The 21,526-nt window shown below is 45.5% G+C and overlaps 1 protein-coding gene and 1 long non-coding RNA gene across 2 annotated transcripts in view; one reads left to right on the top strand and one right to left on the bottom strand.

Moving 5' to 3' along the window:
* Nucleotides 1–21,526, top strand: part of LOC119474662 — an 87,330-nt gene that overhangs the window by 3,325 nt on the left and 62,479 nt on the right. The window lies entirely within an intron of this gene.
* Nucleotides 1–21,526, bottom strand: part of crim1 (cysteine rich transmembrane BMP regulator 1 (chordin-like)) — a 40,090-nt gene that overhangs the window by 16,952 nt on the left and 1,612 nt on the right. Inside the window, 5 exon segments of the mRNA XM_037746828.1 lie at nt 3,621–3,789; nt 7,642–7,652; nt 8,262–8,504; nt 16,495–16,668; nt 16,932–17,093. Coding sequence (XP_037602756.1) covers nt 3,621–3,789; nt 7,642–7,652; nt 8,262–8,504; nt 16,495–16,668; nt 16,932–17,093 — 759 coding nt within the window.

Genomic DNA, 21,526 nt, shown 5'->3' with positions numbered 1-21,526 from the left:
CTGAGAGGAAAGAAAGACACATTGTGGGTTAAAGCAGGGGTTCCCAAACTCTTTGGGGCCAGGGACCCCTTGCAGGGGAGAAAAGTTTCCAAGAACCCCCTAGTAATCGTAACACTGATTAATGCTTACCACTATTTGTACTCTTAGATGCCATTGGGACTATTGGTATTCAACCTCAATACTTCAGACCTGTTTCATAGTGAGAAAGTAGTAATAGCTTCTATTGGCCCAAAGCTAACGTGGGGAGTAATGGACACAATATGCTTGTTTATTGGTGCAAATGGTCCACATCTGTAGATATGCACTGTTTAAGGATACAGCATAGTTTTATAATTTATAGCAAATTTTTGCCATGGACCCTGGGGGTCCCCGGACCCCACTTTGAGAATCACTGGGTTAAGGAATGAAGTGAAGAGAAGAGGTGAATCTTTGATCTGATTCTCAGCAAAGTCACATGTATAGTTTGATTTGGCTACCATGAATTGAACTCAAAACTACAGTCCAATGTCCTTTATACTACATCCTCTACTGTAATTGAATTAACAGGAGGACCGAGTGATAGCGGAGCTGAAGGAAGCAGGATACTCCATGAGGGAGCTAACAAGATATGGAAACTGGCTTGTCACCAAGAGCTGTTGAATTTAAATGACTTATCTACATTTATAAGGAGGGGGGGGCAGGAGAGGCCTCTGGCTTCGCGACAACATACATAGGGTTAAGTGAAATGAGACAGACATGAGACAGGGTATCGCCGTGTCGTCCCGGGGAGAGATTTGATCATTGGAAACGCAGCAGGGGTGATGACATTCATAACTGCTGGTCCCCACAGTGTCTGCTCACCTTTTGACTGAAAGCTTGAACTCATCCATCTGAGCTTCAGCTGTGACCTCTAAGGTCAAAGGCTAGGTCAGCGTTTGATAAATTTGAGTCTGAAGGAAACAAAAGAACTTGAAAGCAACATTTTAGATCTGTAGCCATTAGTCTTAAGTAGGAACCACAAAGTCTGAGACAGTTTAAAAGCCAATCTGTGAAGCCATGCTGCTCAGCTTGAGGTGATGTATGATGCCTGGAAGTTTTTCATTTACTATAAACAGTTTTAATTGTTTTTCTTACACTGTTTATTGGTAACAGAGGCAGGTTAGAAGTAGGTCTCAGCATTTTCTTTGTACGTCAGTGCGAAACAAAAGGGGGTTCATATATCTGTGTGTGTTTATGTGTTTGGTGTGGTTTGCTGAATGTGTGTCGGAGGGAGAAAGGGTGATCCTATTTGCCCCATCTGATCCCAGCTGAGTTTTGGCTGCTGAGGTTCCGTCCATCTGGCTGTGATTAACCTGAACAGGAACTATTTTTTCTCTATTGCTGTACCATGACCCTTATTATGAAACTTTAAAGGGTCGCTTCAGGATTTTTGTTTTTCACTTCCTTAAAGCTGGGGGACTCAGAGTGGTAGAGAGTGATGTGGCTAGTGTTGCCCCCTCTTAGTCGATTAGTTGACTAATCGGTTGTTTTGGTCTTAGTCGACTAAGATTTCTTAAGTCGATTAGTCGTTTTTTATGCTTTTTCATGCTTTTTCTTGCAGAATGACTTGTTTCCAAGAAACTTATGAGCACATCTCTGGTAAACAAACATTTAAAGTGGCGCTTTTGTGTGATTCTTTGTGGAGAAACTCAGTTTTATAGCTCTGTTGATTAAATCAACAAATCAATTTTGACAAAATCATATAAGTGTTAGTTGACTAAGAATTTCTTTGGTCGAGGACAGCCCTAGATGCGGCAGACGCCTAGATATTGTGATGTTTTTGTCCCCATTACTGGTCAAGCTCTAAAACCCTGAAGCCTACACTTCCATAATGCAACGCATAGTATCTTTCAGTTTGCTTCCTGTTAAAAATTTGTTGTCTCCAAATCCGAGACGAGGCTATTGAGATTTCAGTGTAAAAAAGTCTGTCCACTTAAAGCTCACCGTATCTTGACGTAATACGCAGATGACTACCAGGACAAGCTGAAAACACAGCATTAACCTATTATTACCCTATTAATTTCATCCAGCAGACATGGAGTCGTGTTTCTTGCCATTTTATAAATCTAAGTCCAATATTCACTTTGCTTTTAGTCCATGGTAATTTCGTTAACAAAAACGATGACTAAATATATTCATGAACAACCTTTTTTTCCCATGACTAAGAAGTCATTAAACACTGACCGTGACTATATCAACATGCAATATTGCTGACGAAAAAAGACGAGACTAAAATGTAGTTTAAAAATGAAACATTACCAAAATCTCTCTTTATTTTCGTTAAAGAGGAGATAAAATAGTATAGACTGTTTTTTTTTTTTTTCAGTGTAGCATTTCCATTTCCTGTGCTACTTAAGTTAAAGTTAACAATGACAACAAAAGGGCACGGGAGAAAGAAACAAGGTGATAATTTGTCTAAAAACTATAATAAAGTAGTTACGGTTTTCCAGACTTTTAGTCAACTAAAACTTGACAAAAAAACTGACAAGGACATTTGAACTAGGACTGACACTAAAATAAAAATAGCCAACAAAGTTAACAATACTTTTAGCTCTGTTTTTGGTCTCCTCCTACTCATGACAAAATATCTGGCTTTTAAACTGCTAAATACGGCACTATGTCCACCAGCTAGGCTCTAACTTTATCTATCTGGTTTGGTTAGCTTTTTTGCTAAAAACAAGCTGTCTGCCCCTGCTGTAAACGGCATTGATGAGACTGGTAAGAATGAACCAAAACAGTAAAGTCGTGGGCTGTAAAACCAAAACAATAGACGCTAAAGTGGCCAGTGATAATTCTCTGTGAGTTTATCATTACAACTAATCCCTTGACATTACAAATAGTAATTTGATCTACTGTAAGAAATATTGATTAGCACATCTTTTGATATAATCACAACCAGGTAGCTCTTAATACATCTCATAATCCAGATTAAGAGCATTACAGGCAATGTTCTCCGCAGTGAGCCATGCAGTAAGTAAGAGCAGCTTTCCATAAGTAAAAGATGAAAGCATTCCATACCATCTACAGTAAATGCCTACATATTCCAGGTGAACTGTAGCCAAGCGGGCAGAGGCTAAAACTGGCTGCCGTCTCCATCCACTGGCTTCTGGCAGACTGTAATGTGGTTGCCATATGCGCTGCAACCCCATTTCTTTAACAAGTGCACATATCAGAGCTCCCTACCTGCTTTGAACACATGTGTTTTGCGATTGGGTCCCCCCATTAAGCCAGAGCGAGATGTTACAAAGCCAAGCTGTACACTCTGAAAGAGGGTTTTTATGTTCTTTAGTCTCCCCACAGTTGAAATGAATCCCTGGCTGGCTCTTTAGTGTGCGTCTTGTATGCCAGGTATGTTAACAAGTGTGGAAACTGGTTATATGAGGAAGCCATTAAGGCAGGGTCACTGGAGGCAAGTGTTGGGCATGGTGGATTTTGATATCACCTCTACCTCTCCTACATCAACTTTCCACTCTGCCAGCTGGCCACACAGGCCTTCTTGTCTATGCCACATCAGAATATCCTAGTTTCAATAGTGTAACTTTTGGCAAATTTAAGAATTAAGTGGCCACATCTTAACAAAATAATAAGGTAGATGCGTGTACCTATGCAGACGGGGCAACACTCGCCCTCAGGAATGTAGAAGTTTTCACAGTCCAGCTCAGCGCACTCTGCCTTGGAGCAGAAGGAGATTCCTCCCCGGCACTGACACAGCCAGCAGGGGTCCATGCGGTAGACCTCTCCCTCGGAGAACTCCTTCCCATTGTGGACACACTGGGAGAGACTGAGGAGAGGGAAAGAGGAGTCAGACGGCTGCTGAATACCATGTGGGGATGATAATGCTTAACACACTCTGCGGTTGATGAACAGGGCGCTGTGCTCTGTCAGGTGTCTATCACATTTGGCAAAGATTAACACAAAGATTTTCTCCTCATGACTATATGACAGAAAAATGCAGTTTCTCATCACAGATGTCAAACTTAGACTATCACGACCATACACAATCACTTAAAAATTCATAAACACATCCATTCACTTTCTGCTATTGATGGAAATGTTTATCTGAACCAAATGGTGCCGAGGCAGACGCTGATGGCTGAGGTTAAGCCTGTGGGGTGGAATGGCATTTATCAGACAATGAAGCCAAGTCCACGAGGAGGAATTTCACAGGGATATATCAAGTCTTGAAAAGGCGTCAAACTCTTGCAGTGGCGAGTAAAAGGAAAACAGTAGTGGGTCTGAGGCTTTGGCAGAATCTGGGCTCAGTGTGTGGCTGGCAGGTGGAGTGAATCAATGCTCTGGCCTGCCTTTCCCGAAAGCATCCAAGCACTTAGAATCTCTTTTTCTCTGTGTTCCCTCTACTATGAAATTAAATGAGCTTAGTTACAGCACTGTTGGAAAACCAAGATCTGGTCTTGTTGTGCAATAGGCTTGCCGTGGTAGTCGGTGTTACCGGGGTTACACGGTGGTCGGGCATACACTGATTACATTACGTACTCAACGGCCCTACTGTCGTATGCATTTTTTTATAGAAATAAAACTCATTTAGTTCATTTTGGCATGTCAGCGCCGTGTTATCAAAACATACGACGGATGCTACAATCTGAAAGTGTCAGCAAAGAGCAGCAGGAGTCAGATTTCCCACACGGACGAGAGAGAGTTGACAAACAAGATGATGGTGGAGGATTTGATGTCAAAGCGAAAAGCAAAACGCCTATTTGGCAATACTTCGGATTTAAACCAAATGCTATAAGGGAACCATAACGTTAAACATCTCCGTGTGGAGGACGGAGCGGTCACAGCCGGTGTGCACAGCGCAGCGGCTCCAGATGGAAACCTGTGGCCTCGCAATGAAAGCTGGACCGGTGAGGCCAGACACACAGCTATCCGACGGTAAAGACCAAAGTAAGCGCTCTACATGTTGACCGCCGTCTTTTCTTGTAAAATGTCCAGTGTAATCGGCAACACCGGTGTTGTCACAAGTTTATTAACCGGTGACAAAATGTTCTCACCATCACATCCCCAGTGTGCAAACAGGCCAAGTAAAGACCAGAATACGTTTGGGAAAACCTTGACCTCATTGCACTATTGGCCCTTAAAGTGTCTGAATCTGTGCATAAATGTCTGTAATCAAAATATCTATAATAACAACCTAAGTTTCAATTTCCACAAAATGAAACTAATATGATGAATTATTCAAAACGAGTGGTGTAAGTTTTGTAGCCGAAGGAGAAGATTACAGCATGACATCTTAATGGTAATGCTAGATTACACAGTCAAATGTACCATAGTGGTTTGGGTGACTCCACACAAACCACACAGCAACTTTTCATCAGACCCACTCCGACATCAGGGGAGTGAGGCAATGCGGTTATGTAAGAAAGTCCCCAGACTCACGGAGGAGTAGCTACGCTAGTCAGGGAGAGCAAATGCATTGCACAGATGCAAGCAGATGTGGGGCCAGCGGTTTCTATAAATGAGAGGTTACGGCGGCATCTGTACGCCATACCTTTTGAGTGCAGACTTATAGCGTCTGCGCCAATGACCCCATGCCTCACGACAACCAGACTGTAGTGCAGTCTCTAATACAAAGCAGGTGGGCCAACTGAGTTGAAAGTAGGGCGGGCATTTGTTGATCTTTTATTCTCTTCCTTTCTGTTCCATTCTTTCTGCCTTTTCCTTTCTCTCTCTCTCTCTGTATCTCTGCCGTCCTGCTTTGCGTGCAGCAAAACCAAGCAGAGAAAATGCAATAAGCACTTTAGCTGGCCGAAATCAAAAGGCAGGGCAACGTATTTTAACGCTCACAGAAGCAATAGGAAGTCACATGAGGGGGATGCTCACATGTGATTTCCGCAGTGTTTGTTAATGGTAATCCCTAAAACAACTTGCAGCACAGAGTCTAAATTCCAGTCATGCTTTGTGATGTTCTCTAAATTGAGGTGAGGATTGGATGTAGAGATGGATGGGTCATAAAGCATTGACCCTGAGGCTGTCTAAATCATTCATAATGGACTGTCATACAGCCGCTTCTCGTGGTTTACAGGCGAATGAAGCAAAACCACAGAGGGAAACATGACTTTTTCCCAGAGAAGAATAATGATGGGATTTCAACTTCGCAGTGATACTTTTTGATCAGCTCAGAATATCAAATGACAAGTTTAACTTGTGTTACCAAAACAACCACTCATCAATATCGAAAGACGTGGTTGAGGCGTGTTTATAACAAACTCAAGCTAAGCCCCCTGAGAACCATTAGTTTGGTGATCTCAGCCTTATTGCCTAACACCGGCGTAAATGTCAAAAGAACATGTGCAGTGCTGAAGCTAGTCTGTGTCCAGGGCTCACTGCAGGGGACATATGCAGCCAACGTGTTGATAAACAGCAGGCAACAGCTAAACAGGACCAAACAGGATCATCTGTAACATCAGATGACATCAGGTCAGGATGGGGCTGCTGCCAGATTTGGCTCTGCCACCCAGATACAGCCATTCTCCAGCCAACAGTGGAAAGAGTCTATCGGAGGCCAAAACACACAGGTGGGATTTATTGTCACAGCACACTGACCCTGACTAAATATGAACCCTGAGCCAAATGGGCAATGGAAACAAGTTAATCAGTCCAGGCCTGACACGCAGAGACAATAGGGGGCCGTGTTAAAGTGTGTTCCATTAGAGAAGAGGTATGGTATCTGAAAGAGACGTAGACTTTATATGTGTCAGATAGGGCTGTCGCGGTGAAGAAATTACCCCCACGGTGATAATGATTGGTTCAACAGCGCAATATTATTTCAAGAATTATTTTATTTTGCAAATTCCTTTATTTATCCTGATTTTAGTGTTATATAAATATGATTTATTGTTAGGCTATGATTCAGTATATTGTTGCTTTTTAAATGACAATCACAAAACATTATATCGCGATATTCTAAATTTGTTCGATATTTTCTTACACCCCTAACATGTAGGGGTTGGTCATTGTGAAGATTTACCCAAAGTTAAATATTTTTCAACTCTTGACGACCAGATAAAAAAAAACATACATGCATCGCTCAGCGCAGAATAGACGCTCAGCGCCTCGAAACGCTGCTCCCGTTTGTAGCAAAGTGTAAAAATGTGGCGCCGCCATTGCAAAGAATTAAAAAAAATGTGAACATAGCGGTTGTGGCGGTTGCTTGCCATGCCCTGCGGTTGGCTTGTCAATATTGTGGTTATTGCGACAGCCCTAGTGTAGGAGAATTGGTAGTAGCCAGTGCTTTGGGGGGCCCATGCAGGACCGGGGTGGTGACTAGGGGGCCCAGTGTGTGTCCTTGTCCCTGTCTGTGGAGCTTTCTGACATGGCGCGCAGTCATGCAGGCCTAACGGACGGTAGGGGCAGCACAAAAGGCATCAAGCCCCGGGCCCAAAGAGCAGCAGACACTTGTTATCAAAACACTGATCCCATGGCCCCCACGGCTGCCATTCAGCCCCCGCCGGCCTGCCGGACTCGATTACCCTCCCCACTGGCAGACTGGAGCACATAAAAAGCATTCCCATCAATGAACTGTTGAACCTTTTCCCTTTGGACGTGTGACCAGACAGGAACCCTTTGACACTGCACTTCTGTTGAGCAAATTCGTAGCCTAAGCACTTTTCTGGTCACTGGGCTCGTTAAGTCCATTAATTCCGGGACACGGCGCTCATTTATGCGGGTGGAGGGGCCAGAATGGGAATTTGTTCTGTTGGTAAAACAGCGAATATTTGTTGGGAGCGCAGAGTAAACAGACCAATACCACAGGTCCCCTCCCTGCCTTCCTGACTCTTCTGGCTGCCTCTGGGCCACGTCACAGAGCACTGAGCTCACAACATCTGCTCTCTCTCTCGCCACTTTTTCTCTGCATTTCCTGTCTCTTTCTCACCAGGTGAGAAAATGGTACAAGAGTGTACTTCAGACCAGCAATCTGCTTTAAAAGACCTATTATATTTAATGTCCCTTCAGGCAATAGAAGTATTTGTGTATACACCCCTGCAAAAATGTCTTTGAACCATGGTCCTAACCCTGGGAGGCATTGGCCCGGCCTGATAAACAGCCCAACAGTAATTATCCAATCAGCAGCTTTCCTTTTCATCTGTGGACATTTGGTCAGCAGGGAGGAAAGCCTCACTCGGAGGAAAATAATTGCTTCCTCAAAGGCGATGAATCTCACACCGACCGTGCCACTGCTACACCCGGCGGGAGACCAATCGAAACAGACTGTTCAGTGAAATCACCTTTCTGGCACTCGAAGACGTCACAGCAGTCTCCTGGCTGACCGCTGGCCTGGCTGAGCGAAACAGCGCGCTGTCCGCTCGGGCACTGGGGCTTGTGGCAGTCACGGAGGTCGCAAGTGCACTGGGGCGGTATGGAGGGGCAGCAACCAGCAGGGGGCGTGTAACTCTTGGTCAGGACAGAACCCTCGGGGCAGGAGGGCACCTGCAGAGCGGGACACGTCGCCCCAGCACACCTCAGCTCCTCTGAAACATACAGACAAGGATGCACGTTGACATTAACACTCGGAGACCTCCAATAGACCAGTTTTTGTCTTTTTTAGGAGGGTACAGGGAGTCTTTTAGGGGGAGATAGCAGGTCAGCAGTAGATGTCACATAGAAGTGGTGTACATCATCTGAAAGCTGGGAACCTGAAGATTAATTTGAGATGCAGCTCAGCACTGTGTCAAGTTATGTTAATGGGAAAGTGTCTGCATGTCTGCGACACTACACGCAGCATCATGGCTGCTAAGTTAACGCTCCAGGACGGGTGAACTGGGTTCTCAGTTGTCTGTCATACACTTCTGCTCTGGAAACTGCTCAGAAACCCCCTTATTGCCAATATACCTAGGAAAGCCATCCACCATCTGAATGCCCTAGGTCTCTAGTTTGTGGCTGTAATGTTTCATGAGGCTGTGATAATCCTATAGGTCGCAACAGGTCATTTTATACAGTGAGGTCAAATTTCGTAATTCTAAGACTGTTTAGGGACAAATACACCATTTTTAGAATAGGCGAAAATAACACATTTATACTACATGGAAAAAACTGCAAGAGTTTTGCCCCAAACGGCATGTGATTATCATAAAGTGGGCATGTCTGTAAAGGGGAGACTCGTGGGTACCCATAGAACCCATTTTCATTCACATATCTTGAGGTCAGAGGTCAAGGGACCCTTTTGAAAATGGCCATGCCAGTTTTTTCCTCGCCAAAATTTAGCCTAACTTGGAGCATTATTTACCCTCCTTCCTGACAAGCTAGCATGACATGGTTGGCACCAATGGATTCCTTAGGTTTTCTAGTTTCATATGATATATCTCTGAAAGACAGTAAAGCCGGTCGGTATCGCATGTAGCATAGAATTTAGTGAAAGGGACACAGCTTTTGCATAATTTTTCTTCTTTTTCTGTAACACATCCTGTAACGCCACCTTCAACTGCTCCAGGCTCCGACAGTGCCCATACTGTTCTCCTAGAGGAGTTTTTTTCTGTGCTTGCACGTGTGTGTGCATGTGTGTGTGTGCGAGTGCTGCCTCCTTGTAGTGTCAGTCGAGCCACTTCAGAACAGCGCTACTCGTGTTACGCTCTAAAGGCAGAGTTCACACAGTCACCCAACACAAACTCACTGTGCACAGTCATCAGATCCCCACTTCAGTCCGTGACAGCTTCACAGCATCCTGTCAGAGAAGCGAGAGCGGGCGCTCTAGACACGACAAGGCTCTCCGCATATCCTGTCTGCGGACCTCTGATCCCACCCAGCCAGGCTCGCAATCCAAACAGCCTCTCGCGCTCTAAAACCAGTCATTAATACCAGCCAACCTTCAACAGAGCTTTTCTTCTTGCCAGTCTAGAATCTCCCCCTTCACTTAGCATACCAGGATGTGTTTGTCTTTTCATTCGCCAGAGCCAACATAATAAGCTCTGATACCCCTTTTTAAAGGGGAAAGAGGTGCAGGGGTACTGGAAATCTGGGCAAGGGGCTCAGGGGTGTATTTTGGAGCCTGTTCAGGAAAAGAAAAGTGGAGCGCCCCTCTGTACAGCCATTGTATGAGAACAGTAGCTACCTTACAAAGATTGGATTACCCAAACCAAAGGGACGTGTTTATTTTGGTTCTCAGTGTCACTGTAATGTACACAGTGCAGGCAGAGGAGAAGGATTGGGGAGAGCAGATTCACGTCCTGTCCTATAATTGTCAATCACTGAGTGATTTCCCAGATCCCCTGCTGAAAGCACCGTAAATACACACTTTGTAGCGCTCTGACAGCTGAGAGGGAGAGTGGAAAGGCAGCATCAACTAGCACAGGAATTATGGATGAGAAAGAGGAAAATCTGGTAATTTAAATCGTACCTGACATTTTAAAGGAGAAAACGTGTCAACAAATGACTGCCTTATAAGAAAGTTAAATTATGATTCAGTTATGAGGAATTCTTGACAATCTTTGCATAATATGGTTTTTGAGGAGAGGGACTCGTATAGGCTGAGGTTGTGTAACAGCGCTTGGGGTTTTGGTAGCGTTTCCAGAAGCTGAGTTTTCTTGATGGTCTTCCCAGATTGGCCCTGGCTCCACGGTGCAACACGAGTCTCTCAGAGGATGTGCCTCATCCCTGACATTTGAAGACCTGTAAATGGATCTCTCTGGGTTCTTCCCCAAGATGGGGGGGGAACTGAACCGGTGAGGAGTTCGGGGTCCAGACTCCTGATCTCCTGATAATGGTTCTGCTCTGCCAGTCCTCTACTCAACAGCCGCCGGACCTCTGAATCGTAAATTCTCAACCATTCCATCTCCGATGCTCTGCCGACATCGCGGTTAAGTAGCTGTTTGATGTCTACCTGACCCAATAAACATGGATGGAGGAGTGGGGCTGTATGACTGTGACTGCTGTATTTTGCTGGGTGGGGGTAACATTTCTGACAGATGAAATTGAGGATAAGGGAAACGTTGAATTTTTCTGGCTCCAGATAAATAGAGCCGGAGTGTGAGGTATCTGTACTGTACTGTTTACCCAAGCAACCTGGGAACAGTGAGGACCGCCACAAAGCTCTCATTGATAAACTTTGTAGCTGAATAGTGTCATAGAAAATGAGGGGAAAACCCCTGAATTAAGGGAGGCTACAACCCTTTTAACGGTTTTTGGCCTAATTCCTAAGCTGGAGTTAAATAAACTTCAGTTGGAGGCGCTGATTGGCGAATGTTTTACTTCCAATAAAGTCTAACGAAGTCTGCTGCTGCTCAGTTGGAAGACTGGTTTTGCATATGAAAACCTCACACTGTTTAAAGCCATAGAAAACGCCCTGGGACGATCTTCAACACTGAAAAACACTTTCTGTGTATTGTATGTGTCCCAGAGAAGGCTGATTACTCCTTCAGTTGTGATAATCACTGGGGGTTAAAGTGCGCTGGGAAAAGCAGCTGGCAGACACACCATTGTCATTCAAATGAATAGAATTGTATCCATCCATGGAAATGGTCCAACCCTTGCAGGTCCAATTAATATAATTTTCTAGCTGGCACATTCATAAGCACAATAGGCCGACGGAGAGGACGGGAGAAGTCAGCAGCAAATGGATTTTATCCTGTTCTGTTTGTGTTCTATCTCTGAGCGTAAATGGCTGTAATTAGAGAGTCAGCAACCACAGAAGCAATCTTCCTATCACAATGGTGGCCATACTCCAGCTTGCACAAACACAAAAGGCCTGATTTGGTATGCTTGATAAATTCTCTGCAGATTAGGCAACATGCGCTCCTGTACGACCGTAATATGGCAAAGAATGGAAAACCTTTGACCTCAATGCACACCTGACGCTGGTCTGGAAGAGGTGGGATACGGAAATTGCTTCATTACCACAGAATGGTCTCTTTTGTCAACAATGCATATTTTTGGTACCTCGGCAGCTCATTGAAGAAAGAAAAACACCTCCTATCTAAATGGGTTTTTCTTCTCTTCAAGCCCGGGTACAAGGAGCGCAGTCTTTCCCCGAACCGGAGCGGCTCGGCCAGGCAGAGGAGGCTGTGTTGACAGCCTGAGTTTACTCATGGAAAAAGTGCACAATGTGAGTTCTGTTCGCCGACCAACTTTGGAAGCAAGTCAGCGGAGAACAAAGCTGTCTCAGTCCAGCTGCCCTCCGTGGGTTTCTGGTCTGTCCTCAGGTTTTATAAAGTTGCTCCGCAAAAATGGACACATCAGGGCCGGTCTCTCACGTAAAAGCTGTGGGGGCCTGGCCCGGCGCCCACCAGCAGTTACAGCTGAGAAAGTCTGCATTGTCCACTCAGTGTGTGTCGGCGTGTGCGAGTATATGTGTGTGGACCGCGGAGCAGGTCTAAGCCAAAAGGCACAGACGGGGTCACCGGGCAGAAACACTCGGTGGGAACTTCACACTATGGTCAGAAGCTTGAGGTAGACGGGCGTTGGCACGCAGCAGCAGATGCCGGCAGGCCGGCATCTGCTGCCTGCATGCCTTTGCTCTCTCGCTCTTTGGCTAAATATTTGCAGATGAAAAACGTGATCTCAGCGTCACGAGTAACACCGCTTCGCAGCTGTGAATGAGCATGTTTGGGGTGAGGTAATGAGCATGTCCACATGTAGGTGCACATTTGCACATGGACTTTTCATGTGTTTGTGTGTGTGCATAGCAAGTGTACATAGCATGTGTGCATTCCATTGAAACACACCCTTTCCTTGCCGTCAGATGGCCAATAAGATTAGGCCAATGACAGAGAGCGCGAGGGCTTTCTATCTTGCTAAAGGGCCTGTCCCTTAGAGATCATCACCATGCATGGTCAATCGTTATATCAGGCACAAAATGCATATGAAAAGGGTGAACATACTCTGCTCCAGGGTGCTGAACATAAAGCGCTGGGAACAGTTGTCACGTGTACTGGCACTCAAGGGACACTATACCTCAAAAAATAACTCTATAGCAAATGTATAGGAGTTATGTATGGATTTTAGCCATATGGATTTGTTCCCTTTCAGGGGAAAAGAATGGCTGATGATGGATAAAATGTGCCTTGGAACTGAAGGAGTTGTCTTAGGCTACAGTTGGGGTGTCTTTGATTCGTCATTGGTCATGGTTGGATCTAGATTTAGTGAATGGATTGAGAGCTGGACGTGCCGGAATGGTCTGACTTCATGGTGTGTGTCTTGGCTTTCCCGTCGGCTGGTTCGGTTTAGCGGCTGACCACGAGTAGCGAGTGGGTTGACAGCAATCCCAGCATGCCTTCAAGGGAAGCTCTTTGTCTCAATCACCACACAAGAGTTTTGTTTCCTCTTTGAAATCACTGACTACCCACACACATACAAATACGCACACACTGGGAAACGAGCAGCTCGCAGGGTACGACAGGGGCCACTGCTTCCGCAGACAGCACACACAGCGCTGAGACGTCTCGCGCCAGCCGGCGGCGGTCTGGCTCAGCCAGTAATAGCTCCGCCACAAAGGGGCTGCAGCCAAGCAGAACTAACGGTCCTTTCACAAGGGCGGAGAGGGGCAGGATGGAGGTGGCACAGGTGGGCAAGTAGATTAGTTGTTGCCATGGCATCATAGTGGGTATTGCTTCCCTGTCTGATGAACCGCTCGTGAACTTCCACATGCCTGTGAGGGACAGAGTTTACTCTACTCTATCCCCATTATCAGAGCAAGTAAGTACAACCTGACTGCTCCAGCTTTGCTTCGGTTTTCACTATGTCTGAGCAGATGTTAGTATTAAGTGATGCCAGTCGTATGAATCACCTAAACACTTCCAAAAATGTGCAGACCGCCGTTGCTTGTTCCCGTCAGTGAGCAACAGCAGGGGAATTCCTCTACAATAGCAGTTAGGGGCCTTATCGTGAATGAAATATGTAAACCATCCTAGAGTGTAAAATTACCAAACACCACCCTACCAAGACCCCGGGGCCTGTACTTGACACAAATACCTCAACAAAACGGTCGGCCTCAGTTGCGATTTCCCTATCTTCCTGCGTCTGCCTTCCCCCCCCCTCCCTCTCTTACACTTATCACATCCTCTTTCCCCGACATGCAGCTAAAGACGTCCGTTGCTTCCGATTGAGCGTTTGCAGCCAAATTACATCAGCGTCTTGAACACCGGCAGAGAACAGGATCCCACTTGAAACAACCCGAGGTGATTGAACAGCAACAGTGGGGAAGCAGAGGAGATGTTGAGCTTTAACAGATCACAGTGTGTCACAGGGGAGGGATGAACTAACAAGACCACTGAGTGAGTCAGAGGGAAAGTGAGAGGCCAAACTCTTACCGTGAGCTCACTCAATAAGAGGATCTTTCCGACTGATGTTGGGACTCTGCTAATGCGTGTGAAGTGCGATCAGTGGAACTTTCATGAGGTTTTATAGGATATTTATTATTTGCTGTCAAACACTAGCAGTGCATGCTAACACATCTTAATAACTGCTTGTGTTTAAAACCAACGAGGGGTTGATTGACGCAGTTTCTATGGAGCAAATAAGATCCTAACCACAAAGTCCCGGTCTGGTCGCAGAGGAAACTCTCGCTGGTGACAGACGAAGGGAAATCTAGACAAACAAGATAATTATCGCACACAGACACGCATTGCGCACATATATAGTCTTATCACACACACACGTGATGATATATAAACACACGTGTGCATCTTTCCACATGCATACTCGCAGACATAACAGACGCACACATCCTGGTCTCTTACTTAATGAGGGGCCATCAGAAGGGCGGGTGTGTTGCAGCGAGAACTCATAAGCTGCTGAAAAATGTTGTTTACAGTTTTCGCTGGTGTTAGTTTAAACTGTCATCCGTCGGCTTTTTTAGATGAGGGAGTTACGAAACAATAGTATATCTTTCACTGTAACGCTAGACTTCAATGATGATACGTCTAAACAATATAGTGTTTGATGAACACGCTTCCTGTGGGATTCACCGATCAAGAACATCCTCACACACAGCTGTAGTGTGGGAGAACGGCTGTTATTTGCAGACTAAATAATCTCAAATATGTTTCCGTGGCACGTCGCCAGCCACCGTTTAGTCTATCTGAAGAGCAGTTCTTCATGTGAAATGCCAGAAAAAGTATCAAAGGAGAGCAACATGTGAATAAAACCAGCCACAGTCACATGCTTTGGACTTAATCGGTTCACCACAGCACTGGACTATTTTTTTGTCTCCAGGTTTTCCTGGCTTGTTCAGTAAAATGAGGTTTACCCAACATACACAGAGGTTCATTGAGTTCACTCAGTGGCACTCCTGTCCTATTTTGCAAGTGTCAGTCAGGTGGCAGCCGCCACTTTGCGCCTGTCTATCTACCAGACACCTCACAATCCAAATGAGGAAGCTAAACTCTCGGTGCCAATAACACTTTTTCACTTAGAAGTGTCAATCACAGAGGGTGCTAAGAGTGGAGGTAAACGCACATTTTCTCACATCATTCAAGGGCAAGCATTCATCTTACACTCTATATAATTAAACCTTAAAGGGATCATTCAGCTTGGAGAAGCAGACAGGAGTTACCGCACAGGAGTAAAGCAATGTACTGCTGTGTTTTTGTCTGGTTGCTTTGGTGAGAGCATAGATAAAGGCTTCAGTTCCGTGTCAGAAACATAGACCGTATAGCTGTCTCATGTCTCATTTTTAGGTGGGCCTTTCTTTTAGGTGGCTAAAATAAGTTTTGTTGCCGGCCCCGTCCACAGCAGTACATTGCTTTGCTTCCGTGTGCTAACTCGTGTCTGCTTCTCCAAGCTGGGGGCGTGCTGACCGTCATCTACTGTAGCTAATACACTGACTATGGATAAGTACCTCATAGATCCCCACTTCAAAACACCTAAACTATCCCTTTAAGGACTGTATCCTGTCACTGAGGATCCCCAACAATTTCCATCTTCAGTCTCGGCAACTCTTTCTAATGGAGACCTTTTCTGTTTTTGCTACTCTGTCAGATTCACACCTTTTTTCTTCCCTCATCCTCCTCCTCCTTTACTTCTCTCTCTCTGTGCATGTTATCATGGGAAGTGCCGTGCATCATGTGATCTGCCTGCCAGCTTTCCCAGTGATTCCACGCAAATATTCAGGTAGATTCATTTGTACAATCGCAAACAGTTTTAAGCACTTGTTCTTTAAAGTCTATTCTACCTATTCTAATGTCTTCGCTTAAAATGAAAGGTGAGCAAACTTAGAGTCAAAAGGTTTTCATTGGTGGGCGGCAATATGCTTCCTTTCAACCATAATGAGCAGAGACATAAGGAATCTGTGTTCCACTCAGAGAGGTGATTTGTACAAGAGAGGGGCAAGTGGTGTAGCACACTTTATATCAGTGTTTATACTAAGCATGGACTACAGGTAGGACTGATATAATTCTGTTAAGTGAAAGTGACTTTGTTGGGTATAAATCCTCACATCTCAGTACTAAATAACTTGAGAGGAGTAAAGCTATGGTTCGTTGCCTTTTGTGTGGTTTGTCAGTTTCCAGTTGCAGGTCATTTGAAGGTTACCTGCGGCTTCCTGGCACTGGCTGCGGTTGATGTAGGCGAAGTGGTGGTGGCAGCTCTGAGACTCACACACACAGCCCTCGGTGGTCAGGTTACACCCAGAGAACATGCAGGCCGGGTTGGATGGCCCCACATACTTCTCTCTGTGTCTGTCCCGGTGCTCGTGCCTTCGGCCCTCTGAAATCCAACCGTGGACACACACAAACACACACACACAAACCACAGTCATCAATGAGTCACAGACAATGGCACCACTCAAGGGTGAGCGGAGAACCACTACACAAAGCTTTAGCATGTGTGTCATCACTATGAAATGTAAGTAGCATTAGTCACCTCAGAGCCACATCTGTTATGGATTAGCTCCTCTCAATGGACAGTATTATTCCCTCTAACTGTGTGTGCATCTGTATTTCACTATGTGATGGGAGGACAGGGCTCACCTGACTTGCTGGCCTTCATGCAGGTTTCTTGGTCTGGGTAGGTGAAAGAGCCCAAGCAGGAGTGACGGGCATCGCACACGCACTGACCTCCGGCTCTGTCGCAGCCTGTCATCAGGGGACAGCGCTCGTCCACCAGGCCGGCCTCTGGATGCTCAGGGAGCACTGCGAGGAGGATGATAGATGACATTAGAATAGAGAAATATCATAAACATCTCACTTTGAAGTGTTTGTCCATTTTAACTGGGAATAAAGAGAGATTGGGCAGAGTTACAGATAATATCGTAATCACAAGCTAAAATGTGCCAGAAACTGAGATTTGTGTCTCCGAAAGTGCGGAAGGGTTAGCCAGCTTACAGCCTCGGTTGCAACACATTTGCCCTGGCACCACCGTCTGAAGTGACCAGTGTATTTTTGGGCTACCATCCCTCCTCCTTCCTCGTCGCGCCACGCTACTTCAGCCATTGAGCCCATTTGTTTGCTTTTGTTCCACAGCATGGGGGCCCTCCCAGGGTTTCCATCTCTGTGGGCTGCTGGAACGCCTCTTCTGTACCAAGGCCACTTGCACCATACCCACATATTGTTCCTTCGCTAGTGAGATGGCACCTCGGGGCTTAGCCAAACTTGGACGAAACTTCACCATAGGAAGGAATGTATGAGGGAGTAAATGTGTCCCAACATACACATCGACCATAGTGTTCCTTTCCCATGCACGCATGAATAAACGCATATTTATACCCTCCTTCACAGTTGTCCAATCTTATAAGAGTGGCAGCAGAGTAAACGGGATGAGACAAACTGTAACCCCGAGTAACCCCTTCCCAAGCATTTAGCTCCCAGGCTCAATCAACAGTGTGGAAGCCTGATTGGAGCTTATCATAATACTCTGGCTTTCTTCTCTACACACCACAATGCACCAGAGGAAAAGGTGAAAAGGTTTAACTATCCAATATAAACACAAGCACTTCATGGTACATTTATCAGACTACTGTAGCGATCCTACCTGAAATAAAGCCTCTTAAAATGAAAATCATTTTCATTCCCAGTTAGGGGTAAGAAAAACGATAATATGAAGACTCAACTGTGACGGGAAAGAAATGGAATGGCTTTGCTTTTAAATGCTGTAAATCATAATAAAACACATGTTGATTGAAAACAGATATTCCACCATGGGAAAAAGTCAGTCCCTTACTGTAATAAATCTTACTGCTGGAGTGAATCGATGTGACTGTAGAAGACAGCATGCGTGCAGTCACTTTCCCCTAAGTTAAAGGGATAGTCTGGGTGTTTTGAAGTGGGGTTGTATGAGGTACCTATCCATAGTCAGTGTATTACCTACAGTAGATGACGATCGGCGCGCCCCCAGTTTGGAGAATCAGACCGTGTTAGCGCACAAAAGCAAAGCAATGTACTGCTGTGGACGGGGCTGGCAGCAAAATGTATTTTAGCCACCTAAAAGAAAGGCCCACCTAAAAAAATCAACATCAGTTTAAGTGTATACTATATTTAGATTATTTTCACCGGTTTACCTTGCTGTGAGATGGCTATACAGTCTATGTTTCGGACGTGGAACTAAAGCTGTTATCCATGCTCGCCAGTTCAAATTCACCAAAGTCACACAAAGCAGCAACCCCCGTGTTTTGCGAGGAAAAATTACAAGTTTTTTCAATGGAGTCTGGTGGCTTTGGCGAGAGCATAGAAAGATACAACGGCTTCAGTTCCCTGTCAGAAAGGGCTGTCTGACGACAAGGTAAACTGGTGAAAATATTCTAAATATAGCGTACACTTAAACTGATATTGATTTTTTTAGGTGGCTGAAATATGTTTTGCTGCTGTCCCCGTCCCCAGCAGTACATTGCTTTGCTTCCGTGCCAGTACTCCTGTCTGTTTCTCCAAACTGGGGGCGTGCCGACTGTTATCTACTGTAAGTAATACACTGACTATGAATAAGTACCTCATACAACTCCACTTCAAAACACCTGAAATATTCCTTTAACGTTTAATTGTGTGCATGAGTCATCGGTGATGGACGATGCTAGTAAACGGCGGCCAATGGAACAGGTGAAGGTAATACTACCTTTAACCTGAGCCAGCCTGTGCTGTTAATAGCTCTCCCAGACGGCCAGCGAGACTGGCAAAGTACAAGCAGCCTTTTGAATAAACCGCACCAAAACTTTCCCAGTGATTTCCTTTCACCTTAAAATGATCCTCGGCTCCACATTTTTTCCATCCCGAGGCTTTCCTGTGCCTGGGAGGGTATTTTCATTTGAGGTGGCGGTGGCAGGGGTGCCTGTCTGTGTGGGGTGCTAAATCTGGCATGTAGAAAATGAATAAAAACAATGAATGAAAGCGTGAACACTAAAGACATTGTCTCGCTAACTCATTTTTAGCTTGACCCCTGTCAACCCAGTTTCTTCCAAGCTGGTCTGCCTCAGCCTAGCCCCCCTTTAGCCTGACCCTGGTCCAGTCTAGTCTGGCCTCGCTATCTATTATCTGGCCTGGCATGACTCTAGCCAGGGTCTATGGCTTCATCCCAGGGGGATTCCTCTCTCAGCTGCGGCTTGTCTTGGCATCCAGGGCCAGGATGGGAAAGCTGACCTCTAGAGGCCCTGTGGCTGATAGCGAGCTAAAAAGGAAGTCTTTGAAACATTAGATAATACCAGAGGAAGGGAGAAGTAGAAGGCATGCGAAGGAGTGCAGTGGACATAGCGTCCCTGTAAGACAGACATTCTGTTACGTGGTATGTTAGTGCCTGTAGAGCTCAGTGAAAACTTGCGCGGGAGGACAGACGATGAGACTACAGTGACGACATCAAAACAAATCATTTAGCTGCAAAGGCTGAATGATTTCACCTGACTAACGGGCTGATCGCTGAAGCAAATATGAGAAGTTGAAAGGACTTTTCCCCAGAGCAGGTGCCTGTGTGCTCAGAACACGCTTGACAGACTCAACCTGCAACTTGATTCAACATTTGATTCATTTTTTAAGTGTTTTAGTGCCAAATTCCTTCATGAGAATAGCTGATTTAAATATCCAAAGTATTGTTTTTGGAAAGCTACAACCATTAGTTGGTTCAAGCTATTATTTTTTTGGTTATTATACCTTTTTAAATAGCAACAATGCCTGGATTTAACACTTCCTCAGTTATCAGTTAATCTCCAGCACATTTCCAATTCTTTTTAGATACCAGTATCTTACATAACAGTCAAAATCAATGACTATTGCAGTTTCCCCTTGACCGCAGGAGCCCTGAAATGTTTATATCTGATAGCTATTCCAACAAGTTTTTCAATCCCATTAACAATGACAGATTAAAAACTGGATGATGACGCATTACCAAGGTATACCTCTCATATAATGTGCAACATGTCACCTGTCACAGGTTGTTGCGTCTCCACACTTACAGATTTTGGCCACCCAGAAAATCAAAACTGTGCGCAGAAAAGCAAGGGATCAGAAAGCGGAAACATTTACCCCCTTCTCCTGATTGCGAGTCTAATCACTTTAAGACCCTCGCAGCTTGAGGAGGGAAATCTGGGATCAGCCTCCAGCAGCCTGCCTACTGTGGCCCCTGAAAACACACCGGGAGGTGTTGATTTACCCCCACCTAGACCCTCTGGGAAATTGAGATTGTGTGTGTGTGTTCGTGCGTCTGATTTAGGGGTCAGCGGCGTGCTCCGAGGCTCCTGGAGCCACACAGGACCAGAAGAGGCACCACTCAATCAAAGGAGCCATTAGGTCTCCAAAAGCTGTTAATTTGCAGAGGAGATGTCCTGCAGGCGCCAGCCTAACCTGTACACGCGGCACAATCAGCAGCAGTGTCTCCTGGGATGGCCTGGGGCCTGAGACCCCTGGAAAACCCTCTTGGACCACCCCACAGAGGGATGATGTGGGAGGGCAGGGTCCAGACACCCACTGAGAGCTGCTTACTCTCTCCTACAGTCCTGTCAGCCCATTTCAATCATCCCGAAACAAGCTGGACACAGTGCAGGTGGAGGAGCTGGTGGGGTGGACCTTGGCTATTTGTTCCTCAGGGGAAGGCCATTGCTGCTTACTGCGTTCACTGTGAGGAACCTGACACCCTACACATCTCTTTGAAGTTGAGAAAGTTGCTAAATTGTGCGTAAAGTGAGCAAATCCATGATATAGCAGCACAGTATAGCACTGTAGATTCACAATAACAACAATCTGCTGGGGACTTTTGCAGTTGTGCTGGAAAGGGGCAGCTTCTTATTAAATTATAGTTTAAAAAACACAATCATCATTGTCGGTCACGCCATGGGTAATCCACAATTTTACCCCTCGCACCGATTCAAACAATCATTTTTGACTTATTTTAATTCACTTTTTATGAATGTCTCTTTGAGTTGTGAAGCAAAGTGAACAGAGCTGACTAAAGCTGAAGTGTGACCTAGTGCCAAATCACTGCTGCCAAACTTATTGTCATGCCTCGGAGCTGAGAGTGAATGAAGCTTTGAGGAGAAGGAGAAAGAGCAGTTGAACATGACTCCTCTCCTGGCAAGTCAAGAGCCCCTCAGACCTGGGGGAGCTGCTCCAGGCAGCCAGAGACAAGGTAAACACTGACACAGTCGCTGCAG

The sequence above is a fragment of the Sebastes umbrosus genome, chromosome 16, assembly GCF_015220745.1.
Source record: "Sebastes umbrosus isolate fSebUmb1 chromosome 16, fSebUmb1.pri, whole genome shotgun sequence".
Taxonomy (NCBI): domain Eukaryota; kingdom Metazoa; phylum Chordata; class Actinopteri; order Perciformes; family Sebastidae; genus Sebastes; species Sebastes umbrosus.
This window is presented reverse-complemented; position numbering and strand designations above follow the sequence as displayed.